The 24031-nt window shown below is 41.8% G+C and overlaps 1 protein-coding gene across 10 annotated transcripts in view; it reads right to left on the reverse strand.

Annotated features, from left to right (window-relative positions):
* LOC128695631 (guanine nucleotide exchange factor DBS) overlaps nt 1-24031 on the reverse strand; it is a 773026-nt gene that overhangs the window by 50979 nt on the left and 698016 nt on the right. For all 10 annotated transcript variants that reach the window (XM_070093289.1, XM_070093288.1, XM_053786362.2 and 7 more), the window contains 3 exons: nt 13231-13345; nt 1553-1643; nt 115-228 (listed from right to left, as the gene is read on the reverse strand). In XM_070093289.1, coding sequence (XP_069949390.1) covers nt 115-228; nt 1553-1643; nt 13231-13345 — 320 coding nt within the window. The remainder of the gene's footprint in view (nt 1-114; nt 229-1552; nt 1644-13230; nt 13346-24031) is intronic.

The following is a 24031-nucleotide window of genomic DNA, read 5'->3' on the forward strand; positions in this document are numbered from 1 at the left end:
TTGGTGAATTGTTCCTACCACGGTATTGTGACCTTCAATACTTCAAACCCTATGTAACCATCTACATCCTCAACGTGCTGCTAGCAAAGTGAACCAACTAGCGATCCGTCTTACCCTGAACTTGAATTCGTCTCTGAAGATCTTGTTGGAGACTTCCGAGATTGCTTTCTGGAAGAATCCAGCCGGTCTCAGTACATAAGCGACCGTGATGAGCCCGGGGAAGAAACCCTGTAAAGGGAACATATCAAACTTAGTAAACACGAATAAGTTGGACTCATCGCATCGTATGTTAAGCGTTCAGGATACGGTTGAATTGGATCTAGGAAGTGTCAGGATTATGACTCTCCACGACACTGAGATGGACCAGGACTGTCCACGACACTGTGAGATGGACCAGGACTGTCCACGACACTGTGAGATGGACCAGGACTGTCAACGACACTGAGATGAACCAGGACTGTCAACGACAGAGATGGACCAGGACTGTCCACGACACTGAGATGGACCAGGACTGTCCACGACACTGTGAGATGGACCAGGACTGTCAACGACACTGAGATGAACCAGGACTGTCCACGACACTGAGATGGACCAGGACTGTCCACGATACTGAAATGGACCACAACTCTGTGAGATGAGCAGTTGTGGACCTGACGCTCCCCAGATCCAATTCAACCATTCCGTAAACAGGTTAAATTGTAGGTTAGGTTAGTTTTCTAGGTTGTTCTACTAACTGGCCGAGGGTAATAGAGGCTGTCATCTACCCATAAACTAACATTCAAGAATACTTCAAACTCATAATGGTTAAAGTAAACTAATTATATTTACCGAGAGATATGTCTTGTTTACACACAATATACTTCCTAATCTACAGATTATAAATTCCCCAAACATATTTGCAAAAAAAAAAAAAAGCATATTACTTGTCAAACTACCTCGTATTTAACTTTTTGAAATTAAAATTATAATATTTATATTTATGAGAAAGCGATAAACCTTAGGGCTTGTCGCAATAAGGCTTAATCAGAGAAAGAGGAAGGCAGCGCTAATTCCTTGAATCAAGAGCCCTTCACCAGCATAGAAGGCACTCTAGAAGAGTTAAAATTCCAAAGAAATCTCAAATTTACTGTGACTGTTTTTGCACATTACACTTGAAAAGCCAGAGAAATTTTTCAATTAAATGAAAACTTTTGAAGCAACTTGACACAAAACTTCCATTAGTCATTAAATACGAAGGCGGCACTCTGTGCTAACTCACTTACCACTACCACACTAACTCTTCATATTTTCGTCAGAAGATTATAGTCAACTTTTCTCTTTCTCTCACCACTACTCTTCTCCATTTTTCACTTTTTTTTTTCTTTCGTTTCCCTATCCTACCTTCTCCTGTCTGGTTTGTCTCTGCCTATACGTTTGCTTAGCTTTAAATCTCAATCTCAATCTCAATCTCTCTCTCTCTCTCTCTCTCTCTCTCTCTCTCGCTCTCGCTCTCGCTCTCTCTCTCTCTCTCTCTCTCTCTCTCTCTCTCTCTCTCTCTCTCTCTCTCACTCACCGAAATCTTGAGCAGGACGGTCTTGACCGAGTTCCACTTATCATTCCGTCTGTCGATAACCAAGACAAAGCCCATGTCGGCGTCCTGGAGTCTGAGGGAAGGAAGACACACATACATTAGTACACCTGAGCGTCATTATCAATGACCGGGAAGCCTGGTCAAGGACTGGGCCGCGGGGGCGTTGACCCCTCCGAATACCCTGCAGGTAGATCAGTACCGCAAGCGAGTTCTTCATCAACCTGACTATCATCTAATACTGTCTGACACAGCAGCACCTTGGTACGGTGGGTATCTACTACCTGCCTATTTCTAACTTTTGTTTCACCTTACGGGCATGACTTGCTTCCACTAATGGGCCCCGCCCACTGGTGATATGTCTTCACCTGCTGTACCTCACCTTCTATTGGCTCTTAGTATGAGTCACTCTCCTGAGAAACTGTTTACGGATTAGATTAGATTTTAGATTTTGTCACCGAAGTGGCTAGTTTATTGTACACCCCATATCCATCCTGTGGACGGTAGCGCAAGAGCATATGGATACACAAAAGACCTAGGAACTAGTCCCCAAAAGGATTAACAGGTGTACATATGGATTTATATCTACATATCTATAGTTCAGTTATCTGTTACAAGTAAATTTAGGAAATTTGCTTGGTATATCTGGTATCTTATTTTCATTAATAAGATATCTTGACATGTCACATAGGTTATTATACTGTCTGTCTCTGTATTCCTCAATAAGTGGACAATTAAGCACATAGTGTTCAAGACAGTGACCATATACCTGACCACATAATTTACATTTAGTTTGATCATCTGTGTGTCTCCCAAACTGCCAGAAGTACTTGTAACCAAGCCTAAGCCTGGCCACTACAACATCAGTCAGTCTGTTCACATTGCACGTTGCTCCATAAACATACTTATCTATGTTCATGTTATCATAGTGGGTTATAGATCTACTCAGGCTTCTAACTGCATTCCTATAACAATCATTTTCATTATTTACTTCTCTCCTAATATTATTCCTCACCCTAGACACAGATATACCAAAGTTATATTCTACATTCTCCTTCTGGCTACTCTTCTTGGCTAACATATCAACTTTATCATGAAGGAGTAATCCAATGTGTGATGAGATCCAGAGCAATTGTACATTAATTCCTTTGTCCCTGATTTTTGAGTATCTATACCTGGCTTCTTCAACGAGCATGTTGTTGGAATCATTATATGAGTTAAGAGCCTTCAGTGATGACATAGAATCAGTCATGATGATAGAGTCAAGCTCAGTGTCATAAGTTAGCTTTAGCGCCATTAGGATTGCAAACAGTTCAGTTTGCAATGTAGACGCCCAGTTGTTAATTCTTATGCCTAGTTCAACAAGGTGGTGGACCTACATTTTTGTGGTCCTGGAGCTTGAGCTGTTATGGTGTCACCTTCACACCCAGCAACGGCTAGGCCTACAACAAGTAGGTCTATATCATACTTCAATAAGCTTTTAATTTTCATTTTAACTATTATTTTGTACTGAATTACACTATATTATTATTTAAAAAAAAAAAACTCTCAATGTGGTCTAAAGTCGTTTCCGGGGCCCCTCAAGGATTAGGGACCCCTGAAGCTTAAGCTTCATTAGTTTCACAGTAGATCCGCCCCTGATACGGATATCTTCTACAGCTCCACTGCCACAACAAATGCCAAAACATTACCATATACCCCCCCCCCCAAAAAAAAAAAAGGTCCTAGTTTGGGACTTTTACAACAAGGCAAAAATGCGGGATAATTTTTCCCTCGATACCCATGTGTTTTACTTGTAATTGTGTTTTTTTTTCCACCGTTACACACAATATATAACTTCAAACACTTTTTTCTGCTTATAAAATACATGAACACTAATGTCAAAACACTGAGGAAAAAACATTAACATCATTACTGTCAGAATTTGTAAGAGAATTTGTACAATTTCCTCCCGGAAAGTATTTAAATATTTTAATTAAAGTTGATATTTTTTTACTAATAAATACTTTGAACTACTTCCAGGTCGATAAGAGCGAATTTGCTTTATGCTCCCACAACAGTGCACTCCCTGTAAATTTTCACCGTACGTAGCAATAACGACGTAAGAGCTGTGTTTCATCACACGTAACAATAACAGAGTTAAAGGTGTGTGTCAAGGTGATTCTCTGTGTCGCTGGTGATGCACAGTATCAGTTGCACGCCGTCGCCGTGGTCACACAGCATCAGTTGCACGCCGTCGCCGTGGTCACACAGCATCAGTTACACGCCGTCGCCGTGGTCACACAGCATCAGTTGCACGCCGTCGCCGTGGTCACACAGCATCAGTTGCACGCCGTCGCCGTGGTCACACAGCATCAGTTGCACGCCGTCGCCGTGGTCACACAGCATCAGTTGCACGCCGCCGCCGTGGTCACACAGCATCAGTTGCACGCCGTCGCCGTGGTCACACAGCATCAGTTGCACGCCGCCGCCGTGGTCACACAGCATCAGTTGCACGCCGTCGCCGTGGTCACACAGCATCAGTTGCACGCCGCCGCCGTGGTCACACAGCATCAGTTGCAAGCCGTCGACGTGGTCACACAGCATCAGTTGCACGCCGTCGCCGTGGTCACACAGCATCAGTTGCACGCCGTCGCCGTGGTCACACAGCATCAGTTACACGCCGTCGCCGTGGTCACACAGCATCAGTTGCACGCCGCCGCCGTGGTCACACAGCATCAGTTGCACGCCGTCGCCGTGGTCGCACAGCATCAGTTGCACGCCGCCGCCGTGGTCGCACAGCATCAGTTGCACGCCGCCGCCGTGGTCACACAGCATCAGTTGCACGCCGTCGCCGTGGTCACACAGCCTCTCAACACACGGTAATTCCTCTAAAAGCTTACCTAGCACCGGCTTTATCGAATTCCAGAGGAGGAGGAGGAGAAGAGGCAAGCGGATTAGGAGGTGGAGAAACGAAATAACATCAGAAGAGATAGGAGATGGGAGAAGAAGTAATGGATGAAGAGGAGGAGAAAAGGAGACAATGAGAAACAGTTGAAAATACAAGACCACACTTGAGATACTGCTTGGCAGAATTTCATGTGTGACAACGCAAACAGTAGTGTTTATGGCCCCTAAGGGGATCTTACAATCCTTGGGGAATCAAGTAGTCAGGTTTGATCAGAAGAAAAGATGATAGGTTCCAGTTCCTTGAAACAACAGCTCTTAACCAGAGTGATTATCAAATGGTATACAATACCTGTCGGTATTGTATACCTGTTTCGCCTACACAGTAGGCTTCTTCAGTCGAGTACAGAAAGTAGGCGGGAGCAGTAGAGATGTGAAGACGATGTAATCAGTCCATCACCCTTGAAGTCGTAGATTTGAGGATGTCAGTCCCTCAGCCTGGAGAAGTTCTGCTCCAAAGTCTGGAACTAACTGAAGATCAAGCGACTGAGGGACTGACAACCTCAAATCTACGACTTCAAGGGTGATGGACTGATTACATCGTCACATCTCTACTGCTCCCGCCTACTTTCTGTACTCGACTGAAGAAGCCTACTGTGTAGGCGAAACGTTTCGAAATAAAGTTGCCTAAATGTTGCCTATGTGTCTTATCTACCAGCTCTTAACCAGCATCAAGTGTTTAGCACGGGCCCGTCTTGAAGGAGGTTTTCTATTTCTAGATACCACTGCATATGGTATTTTGAAATGATAGGGGGATGGGGTTAAGATATAAGGGAGACACCTTTCTCTGATCGCCCAATCTAATTTTATATTTACGAAGCTTTGATCTGTCAAGTCTGGCAAACTTTACAACGATGCAAATGTTTACTGTAGCATTTCAGATATTTTCTTTGTTACACTGAAATAATACACGACAAGAAAACATAGGAAGATAAAGATGGAACGAAGCTTTCAGAAGCAAATCTAAAACTAAGAATATAAGGGTAAGAAAATAAACATATTCATTTTCTAAACCAAGTCGACGCAAGTCCAGCGTAAAGTCCACAGTCCAGTAAGTCCAGGTTCTCCTTGCAGTTTTTTTTTTTTTTTTTTTTTTTTTTAGAATTCGGGTTTAATTTTAAATATTATTCACACAGTGTCACTCTCATCACTTAGCTGCTACAGTTATGGGACGCTGACACACTTTGCAAATCTTAATTATTGAAAAATAGGTTACATTAATTCACTCAAGCCCCGCTCTTAAGAGAGGCATCTCACGACGACATTTGGGTCCGTCATGGACCATTGTCATGTTAAAATGGTCCAAGACTTGAGAGTTGTGACTTTCGGTCCAGGATGGGCCTAAACGTTGTCATAAGGTTCCTCTCAACTGGTGTTTTGGTGAATTTTTCCAACATTGTGACTTTATTCTTAATTCATGAAAGATATTGAAGCATAATACACACGCACGCACGCACACACACACACACACACACACACACACACACACACACACACACACACACACACACACACACTAACCAGAGTAACTAACTGCCCTACATACTATCCATGACCTCGATTGTCACTTGAAAATTTACCTTATTATTGTATTTTTACGAAAATTATTCACTAGTACAAGTGAAAACGAACGAGCTAAAACACGGGCGTAGTCCAGGTGCTTGTGACAGGCAAAATGTGTAGCCAATGAAAATTGTTACCTAGTCTATAGTAGTAACCCAGTTGGCTGTCCCGCAGCTTGGTTACTAGCACACTCAGCTCACACATTCAGGTCCGCGGTACGATCCCACGTACGGGTGGGAACATTAGGACGTGTTTCCTTAAGACACCTGCTGTCCCTGTTCATCTAGCAGTAAGTACCTGGGTGTTAGTCGACTGTTGTGGGTCGCATCCCAAGAGGAAAAAATTAAACTATGTTGCCCGAAATGCTCTGCATAACCAGGGGCTTTCTATATATTATGTCACTGATGTCAGCAAGATCTGAATAAGTTGTATCAAGTACTTTTAGAAATAGAGATTATTTTTATTAATAGGTACCGAAATATATGTAATTATGAGATGGCAGATTGTTGTTACCACCATATTCGTTTTTTTTTTTCATTAGGGACAAATTTCTCACGTAAACAAATGCTTAAAGCGACTTAACTGAGTGTACTTGGTATATCCGGATTTGTCAATGACGTCAGAGCCATGAAACATTATGTATCCTGATCAAGGGATTATCCGGATCAAGGGATGATGATCATGGTGTCTTGGAGACGGGGAACGCACGTTCGTATTCCTTCTGTGACAATTATTTTTCACCTTCCACTCCTCAGGTAAATGTTAACACACTTCCTACTACTAACACACTCTCTCTCACCAACACTCCCTACCATCAACACACTCCCTCTCACCAACACTCCCTACCATCAACACACTCCCTCTCAACAACACTCCCTACCATCAACACACTCCCTCAAACTCCCCTTTTACCTCCCATCTCCCCAGGAAATATCGGGAGCTGATTCCAATAACAACCTAAACCCATTTCCTGCCTGGCCTCATTATCTCGCGGGGGGAGTCTACTTCAGCAGGCCCTCACAAATTAGAGAGAGAGAGAGAGAGAGAGAGAGTGAGAGAGAGAGAGAGAGAGAGAGGGGTACTTCCCGCTTCATAGTGAGGTATGACTCCTGGTCCTCTCAGGTGTGTAGGTGTGTACTCACCCAAATAAATGGGAGGGATTTGAGGCTCAGCTTTTGGTCCTTACTCTTAACCTAAAATTTTTTTTAATGGCATTTACAGGTGCCTAACTTGGGCCCTATCATACCTACTTATGAAACTGTGTATGGGGTTTGTCTCCGACGCATCCTCTCCCAGCTCATTTCATTTGTTTACCACCTTAAAGACTGAAGAACTGTTTCCTGACAATCCTGTGGCTCATTTGTAGTCTTAGATTCCACTTACACTCAGCGACTCGCGTGTCTGTCTGTTCATGTATGTTTTTATTTTTTCGAAGTTCTGGTTCTTTTGAGATTAATTTATTAGGCCTCTTTACTTAACTCTAAGTTCTGGAACGTGTGTGTGTGTACCCACCTAGTTGTGGTTGCGGGGGTCGATTCACAGCTCTTGGCCCCGCCTCTTCACTGGTCGCTACTAGGTCACTCCTGCTCCATGAGCTTTATCATACCTCTTCTTAAAGCTATGTATGGATCCTGCCTCCACTACATCACTTCCCAAACTATTCCACTTCCTGACTACTCTGTGACTGAAGAAATGCTTCCTAACATCCCTGTGATCCATCTGAGTCTTCAACTTCCAACTGTGTCCCCTTGTTGCTGTGTCCCATCTCTGGAACATCCTGTCTCTGTCCACGTTGTCAATTCCTCTCAGTATTTTATATGTCGTTATCATATCCTCCCTATCTCTCCTGTCCTCCAGCGTCGTCAGGTTGGCTTCCTTTAACCTCTCCTCGTAGGACATGCCCCTTAGCTCCGGGACTAGTCTTGTTGCAAACCTTTTCACTTTCTCTAGTTTCCTTACGTGCTTGGCTAGGTGTGGGTTCCAAACTGGTGCCGCATACTCCAATATGGGCCTAACGTACACGGTGTACAGGGTCCTGAACGATTCCTTATTGAGATGTTGGAATGCTGTTCTGAGGTTTGCTAGGCGCCCATATGCTGCAGTAGTTATTTGGTTGATGAGTGCCTCAGGAGATGTGCCTGGTGTGTGTGTGTGTGTGTGTGTGTGTGTGTGTGTGTGTTTCTGTCTCTGTCTATCTGTCTATCTGTCTCTGTCTCTCTCTCTCTCTCTCTCTCTCTCTCTCTCTCTCTCTCTCTCTCTCTCTCTCTCTCTCTCTCTCTCTCTCTCTCTCTCTCTCTTTCTCTCTCTCTCTCTCTCACTGACGTCACTGGGTACAAAAACACAACCTGGGGAAGGATTCTCTTTTAATAATATTGGATGGAAGGTTCCGTCCAGCTGACCTCTGAAAACATTATACTTCCTCAATCTCTACTCTCTTTATTTCACCTTGCTTTCTTACGCTCTCTCTCTTTTCTGCTTCTTCGTTTCATCTTCCTTGTTCCTAATTTCCTCAATCTTGACTCTCCTTTCTCATTACTTTCTTACACTTCCTCCATTCAATTCATCCTCTGAACTTTCTTATCCCTCTATTTATCCTCTCCCATTTCTTCCTCGTTCTTACTCCACCTTCCACGTTTTGCATTTCACATTCCCTCTAACTCATTTCCTTCTTTATTTCCACCTCCCATTTCCTTCTTTCCTCTCTTTCTCTCTCTCTCTCTCTCTCTCTCTCTCTCTCTCTCTCTCTCTCTCTCTCTCTCTGGGTCTTCCCCCTTTACCTTCCACCAGGTGAAACACATTGATCGTAAAGGCTATGAATCATGGCAGAATGGAAAGTAAAGCAGAATTAAAAATAAAGATATATCTGAATATAAACAACGATAATGTGGTGTTTGGAATACACAAATAACCCGCACATGGAACACATTCGTACAGCATAATGATGTCAACGAGATAAAATCAGTTGATCAAATGAAAATGCTGGCCCACAGATGGCTCCAACTTCATCCTGTTTCCTACTTGTATGTCTCATAACAATAAAAATACTTTCAAATGAGCTGATGTAGGTAACAGCTCTTAGCTTGCCAATAAAGTTAGGAATCCTTAACCTGTAAATAGCTTGTCAATAAAGCTAGGGATCCTTAACCTTGTCAAACCCTGTGTAAAAAAAAATGACGACGTTTCGGTCTCACTTGGACCATTTACAAAGTCCTCTCTCCTTTGTGAATAATAATAATGATGAAAAAATGCAATACCCCCCAAAAATTTGTTGACGTAAAATTAAAGACGATTCATTTTTTATATATATGATTGAAAACCAATACCAGTATTTGTATCATTCCAGACAGTCTTCAAATAAACGTTGATTGGGCTACACGAAAGAGTCATTTCCGTTGTCGACACGCTAACATACTCCCTTTATTTTCCCTCCCCCCCTCCCCCTATCCATTTTAATTCATTGCTCTGCGTTCACCACCAGCCAGACGTACACACCAGGGTCGTAAAAATTAATTAGAATGCTCAGACCAACGCACAGGCGTCAAATTTTATTTACAACGGAGCGTAATGAGCTCACAAAGGGACAGGGTTCACTCTTGGGCGATGCGGGATGTATGGGCGAGTCTCCTACGATTGTGACCTGATGAAAATATGACCAATGTTCATGATTACTAACTTGTTCAGCTATCAACACTTTGCGGCCATTATGTACCTTTGTAATACTCTGACCCATTATGTACCTCTGTAATACTTTGACCCATTATGTACCTCTGTAATACTTTGATCCATTATGTACCTCTGTAATACTTTGATCCATTATGTACCTCTGTAATACTTTGATCCATTATGTACCTCTGTAATACTTTGACCCATTATGTACCTATGTAATACTTTGACCCATTATGTACCTATGTAATACTTTGACCCATTATGTACCTCTGTAATACTTTGACCCATTATGTACCTCTGTAATACTTTGACCCATTATGTACCTCTGTAATACTTTGACCCATTATGTACCTCTGTAATACTTTGACCCATTATGTACCTCTGTAATACTTTGACCCATTATGTACCTATGTAATACTTTGACCCATTATGTACCTATGTAATACTTTGACCCATTATGTACCTCTGTAATACTCTGACCCATTATGTACCTCTGTAATACTCTGACCCATTATGTACCTCTGTAATACTTTGACCCATTATGTACCTCTGTAATACTCTAACCCATTATGTACCTCTGTAATATTTTGCTACCCACAGGATGGGTATGGGGTGCATAATAAAGATGTTAAATAAAGTCTCCTAACATGGGTTGCCCTCTTTTTCGCCTGCGTTTCATGTGACTGTTGCTGGTGGCATCCTGGTGAAAGGACCTCAGGTGTCCTGTGGGAAATAAGCCACACTGGCTTTCGTAGGATATCCAGGGTTATAGACCCATAATGTTAAGAAACACTGTGTGGTGGATGGTATTTGATTGATATATTCCGCTCACCAGAAACTTTATCACTTCTCATCTAATTAGTGAAGGCTGATGAAGCGTCCGTGATGAAGCCTAATTGGTGAAGCCTTGAAGCCTCCTTGGTGAAATATCCTTGATAAAGCCTCTTTGAAGCCTCTTTGATGAACCTTCTGCATATTACGCCTTATTAACATACTTATCCATATATATTATTAATGGACTAAGTAATCCACATAGTCTTCATCAGTGACAACATCCACGGTAATACCTGCAGGATTTTAAAGTAATCATATCACTAATAAATACTTAACTCTGATGGTGTAACACAAAGTAACAAAAATTAACTGATTTTTTCTAATTATTTTTAAATTTCAATCATGAGCAATTTCAAAATTTATGACATTGAGTTTTTTTTTTTTTTTAAGAAAAGACATAAATTGCTGACAAGCTTCGTTAGGAGAACATTTTTTTATTTGCTAGGATCTTTACGACATGATAAAGATCTTAACGGTTCGTAAAATTGTCCCAGTAAAAAGGGGTAACTAAACAATGTGCATTTTCTTCACTATTATCGGGAACAAGACATTCAGTCCCATCGAGTTATTTTCTTAGCCTCAACAGCTCATCTTGGAGTGTAAGCAACACTTTGATTCAAAGAAATTTATTTAGCAATTATTTTTCTCGAATGATAAGCACAGGGGATCATCCTTATGTACGTTAAATTTATGCATTAAGTGTAAAAATTATGCTAAATAATTTGTAGGCTCGTTTAAAACGATTTGTGCATGAGTGACGTCAAGAAATTAGAGAAAGTGCAAAGGTTTGCGACAAGGTTAGTTCCAGAGTTAAGGGGAATGTCCTATGAAGAAAGGTTAAGGGAAATCGGCCTGACGACACTGGAGGACAGGAGGGTTAGGGGAGACATGATAACGACATACAAAATACTGCGTGAAATAGACAAGGCGAACAGAGACAGGATGTTCCAGAGATGGGACACAGAAACAAGGGGTCACAATTGGAGGTTGAAGACTCAGATGACATGTCAAAGGGATGTTAGGAAGTATTTCTTCAGTCATAGTCAGGAAGTGGAATAGCCTAGCAAGTGAGGTAGTGGAGGCAGGAACCATACATAGCTTTAAGATAAGGTATGATAAAGCTCATGGAGCAGGGAGAGAGAGGACCTACCTGGAGGTTACCTGGAGGTTATTCCGGGGATCAACGCCCCCGCGGCCCGGTCCATGACCAGGCCTCCCGATGGATCAGGGCCTGATCAACTAGGCTGTTACTGCTGGCTGCACGCAGTCCAACGTACGAGCCACAGCCCGGCTGATCCGGCACTGACTTTAGGTATCTGTCCAGCTCTCTCTTGAAGGCAGCCAGGGGTTTATTGGCAATTCCCCTAATGCTTGATGGGAGGCTGTTAAACAGTTTTGGGCCCCGGACACTTATGGTGTTTTCCCTTAGTGTACCAATGGCGCCCCTACTTTTTATTGGGGGCATTTTGCATCGCCTGCCCAGTCTTTTACTTTCGTAGGGAGTGATTTCTGTGTGCAGATTTGGGACCATTCCTTCCAAGATTTTCCAAGTGTAGATTATGATATATCTCTCCCTCCTGCGTTCCAACGAGTACAAGTCAAGTGCTTCCAAGCGTTCCCAGTAGTTAAGGTGCTTGACAGAACGTATACGTGCAGTAAAGGATCTCTGTACACTCTCTAGATCTGCGATTTCACCTGCTTTGAATGGAGATGTTAATGTACAGCAGTATTCCAGCCTAGAGAGAACAAGTGATTTGAAAAGGATCATCATGGGCTTGGCATCTCTCGTTTTGAAAGTTCTCATTATCCATCCTATCATTTTCTTTGCACGTGCGATCGTGGCACTGTTGTGATCCTTGAAAGTGAGATCCTCAGACATTACTACTCCCAGGTCCCTTACATTATTTTTCCGCTCTATTGTATGGCCGGAGTCAGTAGTATACTCTGTTCTAGTTATTATCTCCTCCAGTTTTCCATAACGGAGTAGTTGGAATTTGTCCTCATTGAACATCATATTGTTTACCATTGCCCACTGGAAAACTAGTATCACTCGGTGAAGAGGCAAGGCCAGGAGCCGAGTCTCGACCCCTGCAACCACAATTAGGTGAGCACTGGGGTAAGGGGATTGCCCACTGACATACCAAACTTTTAGATGTAGAACTCGGTATTAAAAACAAATTTTGCTTTGATAATACAAGAAATAAACGGGTTTATTGATGGAAATAAATGGTATATTCCTACGGGTTTAGTGATAATGTACACAGGTAAATGTAAGTTATAACTGCATTATAAACACATGCATACATATGCACATGTATTACACATACTCAAACCACACACAGGAGAATGAAACCTATGACAACGTGTCGGTCTGACTTGGACAAGTTAGTGGTCCAAATAGAACCGAAACGTCATCATAAGAGCCATTTACGTACGGGTTATTTGTGTATTGTGTCAGTCACGGTATTGTGCCTTTTTCTTCTTAATTCACACAAGCACGCACACTTATATGAGGTACAATGACGCTCTTGGGACAGGGAGAGAGTGGACTTAGTAGCGACCACCGAAGAGGCGGGGCCAGAAGCTGTGACTAGACCCCTGCAACCACAAATAGATGAGTACAACTAGGTGAGTACACACATTAAAATACTTACGAGGGCACAGAGGTGAGGTAGATAATAAGCTTTCGGTACTCCTCGTCGGCCAACTGGGCGAAGTTACCCCGGTCCGGGAAGGTGAGGATAGGACAGCCCTCCCGGGACTTGCCACCTGCATGGAGAAAGACAGACGGAGAGTTAGAAGTTGGTCTAGGGACTTGAGGGAGGGACAGAGCTGGGAGACTGGGTACGATGCAGAGGTGGTATACCAGGGAATTTCTTTCATTTGATGTTAAGTATCCCCAGAGGAGGACCTTTCAGCGGTTACCAGAATTTTTTCCTCTTTTTCTCTTCCTCCAACTTGTCATTTTTTCTTTTGCTCAGAATTTCGAGAAGCCTTATCCAATGGGCTTCAAATTATTAAATGCACAGTAACTAGGGCTAGATTCCGGATCAATTGGCATGCACACATGCACTATGGCTGAAACTGTTGAACTAATTCCCAGCATCCTGGAATGACTCTGATAACTTCCACAAGCCTCAGCGGCTTAGCCTCAAACCCTCAATAAAAGTGACTTTTAAATGGACGTTGATTTTTTAAGAAATAATCAACTTTTGTGGAAATAACACCATGTGTGCGATTATCGACTTAACATACTTCCTAAAATACTTATCATGATGATCAAGACTCACGTACAAGACGCACTGTCTTTATATCCGAAACGCTTCGCCTACACTGCAGACTACTTCAGTCGAATACAACTTGCAGTGGTAAGACACATATGCAACAGTTAGGTATCTTTATTTCGAAACGTTTCGCCTACACAGTAGGCTTCTTCAGTCGAGTACAAGTATCTTCTGCTTCTATCAACTTTTCTGTACTCGACTGAAGAAGCCTACTGTGTAGGCGAAACGTTTCGAAATAAGATACCTAACTGTTGCATATGTGTCTTACCTAACAACCTGTCTGTATTTTATACCATTTTAATGTTCACAACTTGCAGTATAGGAGAAAAGTTTCTCGTTTATAAATAGTTAATAAGTGTTGCCCCTGACTCTTATTCATCAGTTTTTTCGGTATTTTGTATCATTATTATGACGTTTATCATAAATTAACAGTAAGGTAAAATGCTATTGTAGCAGCAGTTTGGATTAAAAGTGCGATAATTTACGAATTTTGGCTTAAAAATTAAGCAAGTCAGTAAATGATTTAAACCAGTCTTCGAAATGTTCAATAAAAAAACAAACACAATAAAAAATATTTTAACACAATAAAAAGAATTTTAACACAAAAAACATCAACACAGTGAAAAGTTTTTTCTTAAATTACTTACGAGTCTAAGTGGGCAAAATGATGCCTTAGTGGGCAAAATGATGCCTTAGTGGGCAAAATGATGCCACAGTGGGCAAAATGATGCCTTAGTGGGCAAAATGATGCCTTAGTGGGCAAAATGATGCCTTAGTGGGCAAAATGATGCCTTAGTGGGCAAAATGATGCCTTAGTGGGCAAAATGATGCCTTAGTGGGCAAAATGATGCCTTAGTGGGCAAAATGATGCCTTAGTGGGCAAAATGATGCCTTAGTGGGTAAAATGATGTCTAAGTGGGCAAAATGATGTCTAAGTGGGCAAAATGATGCCTTAGTGGGCAAAATGATGCCTTAGTGGGCAAAATGATGCCTTAGTGGGCAAAATGATGCCTTAGTGGGCAAAATGATGCCTTAGTGGGCAAAATGATGCCTAATTGAGCAAAATGATGCCACAAGTTTAGTGGCAAATGATGCCTTAGTGGCAAAATGATGCCTTAGTGGGCAAAATGATGCCTTAGTGGCAAAATGATGCCTTAGTGGCAAAATGATGCCTAGTGGGCAAAATGATGCCTTAGTGGGCAAAATGATGCCTTAGTGGGAAAATGATGTTAAGTGGGCAAATGATGCTAAGTGCAAATGATGCCTAGTGGCAAATGATGCCTTAGTGGGCAAAATGATGCCTTAGTGCAAAATGATGCCTTAGTGGCAAAATGATGCCTTAGTGGGCAAAATGATGCCTTAGTGGCAAAATGATGCCTTAGTGGCAAAATGATGCCTTAGTGGGCAAAATGATGCCTTAGTGGGCAAAATGATGCCTTAGTGGGCAAAATGATGCCTTAGTATGGCAAAATGATGCCTTAGTGGGCAAAATGATGCCAGTGGGCAAAATGTGCCTTATGGGCAAAATGATGCCTAGTGGGCAAATGATGCCTAGTGGCAAAATGATGCCTTAGTGGGCAAAATGATGCCTTAGTGGGAAAAATGGATGCCTTAGTGGAAAAAGTGCCTTGAGCAAAATGATGCTATGGGCAAAATGATGCCTGAAATGAGCCTTTAAAGTTGGGAAAATGATGCCTTATGAGCAAAATGATGCCTTAGTGGGCAAAATGATGCCTTAGTGAGCAAAATGTGCCTTAGTGGAAATGATGCCTTAGTGGGCAAAAATGATGCCTTAGTGGGCAAATGATGCCTAATGAGCAAAATGAGCCTTAGTGGGCAAAATGATGCCTTATTGGCAAAATGATGCCTAATGGCAAAAATTGTAGTGGGCAAAATGATGCCTTAGGGCAAAATAGCCTTAGTGAGCAAAATGATGCCTTATGGCAAAATGAGCCAGTGGCAAAATGATGCCTTAGTGGCAAAATGATGCCTTAGTGAGCAAAATGATGCTAGTGGCAAAATGATGCCTTAGTGGGCAAATGATGCCTTAGTGGCAAATGATGCCTTAGTGAGCAAATGATGCCTTAGTGAGCAAAATGATGCCTATGGCAAATGATGCCTAGTGGGCAAAATGATGCCTTAGTGGCAAAATGATGCTTAGTGGCAAAATGATGCCTTAGGTATGGCAAATGATGCCTTATGGCAAAATGATGCCTTAGTGGCAAAATGATGCCTTGTGGCAAAATGATGCCAGTGGCAAATGATGCCTTAGTGGCAAAATGATGCCTTAGTGGCAAATGATGCCTAGTGGCAAAATGATGCCTAGTGGGCAAATGATGCCTTAGTGGGCAAAATGAGTTAGTGGCAAAATGATGCCTTAGTGGCAAAATGAGCCTAGTGGCAAATGATGCCTTAGTGGGCAAATGATGCCTTAGTGGGCAAAATGATGCCTTAGTAGCAAAATGATGCCTTAGTGGGCAAAATGATGCCTTAGTGGGCAAAATGATGCCTTAGTGGGCAAAATGATGCCTTAGTGGGCAAATGATGCCTTAGTGGGAAATGATGCCTAGTGGGCAAAATGATGCCTTAGTGGGCAAAATGATGCCTTAGTGGGCAAAATGATGCCTTAGTGGGCAAAATGATGCTTAGTGGGAAAATGATGCCTAAAGAGTAGGGCAAAATGATTAGTGGCAAAATGATGCAGTGGGCAAAATGATGCCTAGTGGAAAATGATGCTAGTGGCAAAATGATGTAGTGGGCAAATGATGCCTTAGTGGGCAAATGATGCCTTAGTGGGCAAATGATGCCTTAGTGGGCAAAATGATGCCTTAGTGGCAAAATGATGCCTTGTGGGCAAATGATGCCTTAGTGGCAAAATGATGCCTTAGGAGAAAATGATGAGTGGGCAAAATGATGCCTTAGTGGGCAAAATGATGCCTAGTGGGCAAAATGATGCTAGTGGGCAAAATGATGCCTTAGTGGGCAAAATGATGCTTAGTGGGCAAAATGATGCCTTAGTGGGCAAATGATGCCTTAGTGGGCAAAATGATGCCTTAGTGGCAAAATGATGCCTTAGTGGGCAAATGATGCCTTAGTGGGCAAATGATGCCTAATGAGCAAAATGCCTTATGAGCAAAATGATGCCTATGGCAAATATGCCTTAGTGGCAAATGATGCCTTAGTGGGCAAAATGATGCCTTAGTGAAAATGCCGGCAAAATGATCTATGAGCAAATGATGCCTAGTGGGCAAAATGATGCCTTAGTGAGCAAATGATGCTTAGTGGAAATGATCTAGTGGCAAAATGATGCCTTAGTGGCAAATGATGCCTTTGGCAAAATGATGTATGGAAATATGCCTATTGCAATGAGCCTATTGGCAAAATGATGCCTTAGTGGCAAATGATGCCTAGTAGCAATGATGATGGCAAATGATGCCTTAGTGGGCAAAATGATGCCTTAGTGAGCAAATGATGCCTTAGTGAGCAAAATGATGCCTTAGTGGCAAAATGATGCCTTAGTGGCAAAATGATGCCTTAGTGAGCAAAATGATGCCTTAGTGGGCAAAATGATGCCTTAGTGAGCAAAATGATGCCTTAGTGGCAAATGATGCCTTAGTGGGCAAATGATGCCTTAGTGAGCAAAATGATGCCTTAGTGGCAAATGATGCCTTATGGCAAAATGATGCCTAGTGGGAAAATGATGTTGGCAAAATGAGATGAGCAAATGATGCCTTATGGGCAAAATGATGCCTTAGTGAGCAAATGATGCCTTATGGCAAAATATGCATGGCATGATGCTTAGGGCAATGTGCCTAGGCAAAATGATGCCTTGGGCAAATGATGTAGTGAATGATGCTAAGTGTTCAATGATGCCTTAGTAATGATGCTATGCAAATCTATGGAAATGATGCAAATGACAAATATCTAGTGGGAATACGTAAGTGGCAAAATTGCCTTGTGGAAAATGCTGGCAATGATGCATGCAAGTGTGATTAGTGGGCATGCTTAGTGCAAAATATGTAGTGCAAAATATGCCTAGTGGAAAATTGTGGCAGTGCCTTAGTGGCAAAATGAGCCTAGCAAATGATGCCTAGGTAAAGATGTATGCAATGATGCCAAGGCAATGCCTTAGCATTGAGCAATGTGCCTTAGTGGAAATCCTGAGCAAATGATGCCTATGGCAATGATGCCTTATGGCAAATGATGCCTAGACAAAATGATGTAGTGAAATATAGTGCAAAATGAGTGAATGAGCTTATGCAAAATGATGCCTTAGTGGCAATGATGTATGCAAATGATGCCTAGTGGGCAAATGAGCCTAGGGCAATGCTTAGTGCAATGAGCCATGGCAAAATGATGCTTAGTGGAATGAGCCTTATGGCAATGATATGAGCAATGATCCTTGGCAATGATGCCAGTAGCAAAAATTAGTGGCAAAGATGCTTGTAGGATGATGCCTAGTGGCAAATGAGCCTTAGTGCAAAATGATGCTTAGTGGCAAAATGATGCAGTGCAAATGATCCATGGCAATGATGCCTTATGCAAAATGATGCCTATAGCAATGTGCATGGCAATGATGCCTTAGTGGCAAAATGAGCCTTAGTGAATGATTAGGCAAACCTAGTGGCAAATGATGATGCTGTGGCAAATGTGAAAATTGTAGTCAATGTGCTAGTGGGCAATGAGCCTTATGCAATGATGCTTATGAATGTGAGTGGCAATGAGCTATGGAATGAGCTAGTGGATGTGATGCAAGGTTAGAATGATCAGTGCAAAATTCTTATGCAAAATTCTATGCAATGATTGGCAAAATCAGTGAAATGAGTATGGGAAAATAGAAAAATGATGCTAGTGAAAATGATGCCTTATAGCAAATGATGCCTAGTGGGCAAAATGATGCCTTAGTGAGCAAAATGATGCCTTAGTAGGCAAAATGATGCCTTAGTGGGCAAAATGATGCATTAGTGGGCAAAATGATACCTTAGTGGGCAAAATGATGCATTAGTAGGCAAAATGATGCCTTAGTGGGCAAAATGATGCCTTAGTGGGCAAAATGATGCCACAGTGGGCAAAATGATGCCTTAGTGGGCAAAATGATGCCTTAGTGGGCAAAATGATGCCTTAGTGGGCAAAATGATGCCTTAGTGGGCAAAATGATGCCTTAGTGGGCAAAATGATGCCACAGTGGGCAAAATGATGCCTTAGTGGGCAAAATGATGCCTTAGTGGGCAAAATGATGCCTTAGTGGGCAAAATGCCTTAGTGGGCAAAATGATGCCTTAGTGGGCAAAATGATGCCTTAGTGGGCAAAATGATGCCTTAGTGGGCAAAATGATGCCTTAGTGGGCAAAATGATGCCTAATTGAGCAAAATGATGCCTTAGTGGGTAAAATGATGCCTTATTGAGCAAAATGATGTCTAAGTGGGCAAAATGATTCTGGGCAAAATGATGCCTTAGTGGCAAAATGATGCCTTAGTGGCAAAATGATGCCTTAGTGGGCAAAATGATGCCTTAGTGGGCAAAATGATGCCTTAGTGGGCAAAATGATGCCTTAGTGGGCAAAATGATGCCTTAGTGGGCAAAATGATGCCTTAGTGGGCAAAATGATGCCTTAGTGGGCAAAATGATGCCTTAGTGGGTAAAATGATGTCTAAGTGGGCAAAATGATGTCTTAGTGACAAATGATGCCTTAGTGAGCAAAATGATGCCTTAGTGGGCAAAATGATGCCTTAGTGGGCAAAATGATGCCTTAGTGAGCAAAATGATGCCTTAGTGGGCAAAATGATGCCTTAGTGGGCAAAATGATGCCTTAGTGAGCAAAATGATGCCTTAGTGGGCAAAATGATGCCTTAGTGGGCAAAATGATGCCTTAGTGGGCAAAATGATGCCTTAGTGGGCAAAATGATGCCTTAGTGGGCAAAATGATGCCTTAGTGGGCAAAATGGTGCCTTAGTGGGCAAAATGATGCCTTAGTGGGCAAAATGATGCCTTAGTGGGCAAAATGATGCATTAGTGGGCAAAATGATGCCTTAAAAATGATGCCTAATTGAGCAAAATGCCTTAGTGTGCAAAATGATGCCTTAGTGAGCAAAATGATGCCTTAGTGGGCAAAATGATGCCTTAGTGGGCAAAATGATGCCTTAGTGGGAAAAATGCCTTGAGCAAAATGATGCCTAATTGAGCAAAATGATGCCTTAGTGGGCAAAATGATGCCTTAGTGAGCAAAATGATGTCTTAGTGGGCAAAATGATGCCTTAGTGGGCAAAAATGATGCCTTAGTGGGTAAAATGATGCCTAATTGAGCAAAATGATGCCTTATTGGGCAAAATGATGCCTTATTGAGCAAAATGATGAGCAAAATGATGCCTTAGTGGGCAAAATGATGCCTTATGTGGGCAAAATGATGCCTTAGTGGCAAAAAAGTGCCTTGAGCAAAATGATGCCTTATTGAGCAAAATGATGCCTTAGTGGCAAAATGATGCCTTAGTGAGCAAAATGATGCCTTAGTGGGCAAAATGATGCCTTAGCAAAATGATGCCTTAGTGAGCAAAATGATGCCTTAGTGAGCAAAATGATGCCTTAGTGGGCAAAATGATGCCTTAGTGAGCAAAATGATGCCTTAGTGAGCAAAATGATGCCTTAGTGGGCAAAATGATGCCTAATTGAGCAAAATGATGCCTTAGTGGGCAAAATGATGCCTTATTGAGCAAAATGATGCCTAATTGAGCAAAATGATGCCTTAGTGGGCAAAATGATGCCTTAGTGAGCAAAATGATGCCTTAGTGAGCAAAATGATGCCTTAGTGGGCAAAATGATGCCTTAGTGAGCAAAATGATGCCTTAGTGAGCAAAATGATGCCTTAGTGAGCAAAATGATGCCTTAGTGAGCAAAATGATGCCTTAGTGAGCAAAATGATGCCTTAGTGGGCAAAATGATGCCTTAGTGAGCAAAATGATGCCTTAGTAGGCAAAATGATGCCTTAGTGGGCAAAATGATGCATTAGTGGGCAAAATGATGCCTTAGTGGGCAAAATGATGCATTAGTAGGCAAAATGATGCCTTACTGGGCAAAATGATGCCTTAGTGAGCAAAATGATGCCTTAGTAGGCAAAATGATGCCTTAGTGGGCAAAATGATGCCTTAGTGGGCAAAATGATGCCTTAGTGGGCAAAATGATGCCTTAGTGGGCAAAATGATGCCTTAGTGGGTAAAATGATGTCTAAGTGGGCAAAATGATGTCTAAGTGGGCAAAATGATGCCTTAGTGGGCAAAATGATGCCTTAGTGGGCAAAATGATGCCTTAGTGGGGAAAATGATGCCTTAGTGAGCAAAATGATGCCTTAGTGGGCAAAATGATGCCTTAGTGAGCAAAATGATGCCTTAGTGAGCAAAATGATGCCTTAGTGGGCAAAATGATGCATTAGTAGGCAAAATGATGCCTTAGTGGGCAAAATGATGCCTTAGTGAGCAAAATGATGCCTTAGTAGGCAAAATGATGCCTTAGTGGGCAAAATGATGCCTTAGTGGGCAAAATGATGCCTTAGTGGGCAAAATGATGCCTTAGTGGGCAAAATGATGCCTTAGTGGGCAAAATGATGCCTTAGTGGGCAAAATGATGCCTTAGTGGGCAAAATGATGCCTTAGTGGGTAAAATGATGCCTAATTGAGCAAAATGCCTTATTGAGCAAAATGATGCCTAATTGAGCAAAATGATGCCTTAGTGGGCAAAATGATGCCTTAGTGGGCAAAATGATGCCTTAGTGGGAAAAATGCCTTGAGCAAAATGATGCCTAATTGAGCAAAATGATGCCTTAGTGGGCAAAATGATGCCTTAGTGAGCAAAATGATGCCTTAGTGGGCAAAATGATGCCTTAGTGAGCAAAATGATGCCTTAGTAGGCAAAATGATGCCTTAGTGGGCAAAATGATGCCTTAGTGGGCAAAATGATGCCTAATTGAGCAAAATGATGCCTTAGTGGGCAAAATGATGCCTTATTGAGCAAAATGATGCCTAATTGAGCAAAATGATGCCTTAGTGGGCAAAATGATGCCTTAGTGAGCAAAATGATGCCTTAGTGAGCAAAATGATGCCTTAGTGAGCAAAATGATGCCTTAGTGAGCAAAATGATGCCTTAGTAGGCAAAATGATGCCTTAGTGAGCAAAATGATGCCTTAGTGAGCAAAATGATGCCTTAGTGGGCAAAATGATGCCTTAGTGGGCAAAATGATGCCTTAGTGAGCAAAATGATGCCTTAGTGAGCAAAATGATGCCTTAGTGAGCAAAATGATGCCTTAGTGAGCAAAATGATGCCTTAGTGGGCAAAATGATGCCTTAGTGGGCAAAATGATGCCTTAGTGAGCAAAATGATGCCTTAGTGAGCAAAATGATGCCTTAGTGGGCAAAATGATGCCTTAGTGAGCAAAATGATGCCTTAGTGAGCAAAATGATGCCTTAGTGAGCAAAATGATGCCTTAGTGGGCAAAATGATGCCTTAGTGGGCAAAATGATGCCTTAGTAGGCAAAATGATGCCTTAGTGGGCAAAATGATGCCTTAGTGGGCAAAATGATGCCTTAGTGGGCAAAATGATGCATTAGTGGGCAAAATGATGCATTAGTGGGCAAAATGATGCCTTAGTGGGCAAAATGATGCCTTAGTGGGCAAAATGATGCCTTAGTGGGCAAAATGATGCCTTAGTGGGCAAAATGATGCCTTAGTGGGCAAAATGATGCATTAGTGGGCAAAATGATGCCTTAGTGGGCAAAATGATGCCTTAGTGGGCAAAATGATGCCTTAGTGAGCAAAATGATGCCTAATTGAGCAAAATGATGCCTTAGTGGGCAAAATGATGCATTAGTGGGCAAAATGATGCCTTAGTGGGCAAAATGATGCCTTAGTGAGCAAAATGATGCCTAATTGAGCAAAATGATGCCTTAGTGGGCAAAATGATGTCTAATTGAGCAAAATGACGCTTTTCCTGAGATAGGAGGAAAATCACCGACAAGTGTGGCTTAGTGACCAACATTTAATGATGCTTAACTGATTATACATACTGAGTTAACTAGTGTGCAGACACTCCTCATTAATGGTACAAGTCATATACATCTCACTACAACGATGAATTTGGTACAAAAATTTCAGTCTGAGTTTCTGCTCATTAACTATGAAGACTGTTTAGCGCTTCGTTGAAACTTGAGGAGAAACATCACACTGAATGATCCCTGATACACAACGATAAAATATATCTAATGAAAGCACAGTATACAGAGTTTAGGGAATGTTCAAGGGAACGACGCTAGCTAGAGTCGTTCCCCTGAACGACTCTCCCCGGGCTTCCTACTTATTGTAAGCTCCTGAAGATGTGTTATTAATTACAACACGAAGGGCCTATATATATATATATATATATATATATATATATATATATATATATATATATATATATATATATATATATATATATATGATATTGTTAAGCGTTCTGGACCGGAGTGTCAAAAAATCACAGGTTCTCACTGAATAAAACATTCGTCAGATTCATACTCCAGCGGGTCCCTCGTGTGTTTCAAACCTGTCCTCTTTAAGCCATTAAATTTTTAAAAAGGCTGGAAGTGGCGAGGCTTGGCTCTGCATAAACCAGACGTTCTCTCTGTAGACATGTTTGGGCTACTCCAGCCATATCTCACTTCCCTCTGGCGCTCTAACATGATTACCTTTCCAATTACCCCCCAGGGGACGTGGGACACTTACGCGTTTAGCGCTTACCCATGATAATAATAATAATAATAATAATAATAATAATAATAATAATAATAATAATAATAATAATAATATCCTTCTATCGTTACAGTGATCAAAACAGTACCAGAACTAAAGGCATTAAACAGTAAGGTATCGTGTGGTTTATTTACATACAGTGTACTGGCTGGATAAATTATTTTTACTGTATGTAGTTGTACCCTGAAGAATTCTGCAATAACACTGTTTAGTAAAATGGAGAAAAGTTAAATCACTTTCACTAAATAAGTTATGATATGTAAATTCTAATAATTTTTCCGATCTTTCCGTGAATTAGCGTGCACTGAACAACCCAACTTTTTCTCATCCTTTCTCCCTAACAGCATCTATTCCCCTCGTCGCCTACGTTTCTTCTGGCTAACATGATGTAACGAGT

This window comes from Cherax quadricarinatus, chromosome 42 (assembly GCF_038502225.1).
Source record: "Cherax quadricarinatus isolate ZL_2023a chromosome 42, ASM3850222v1, whole genome shotgun sequence".
NCBI lineage: Eukaryota > Metazoa > Arthropoda > Malacostraca > Decapoda > Parastacidae > Cherax > Cherax quadricarinatus.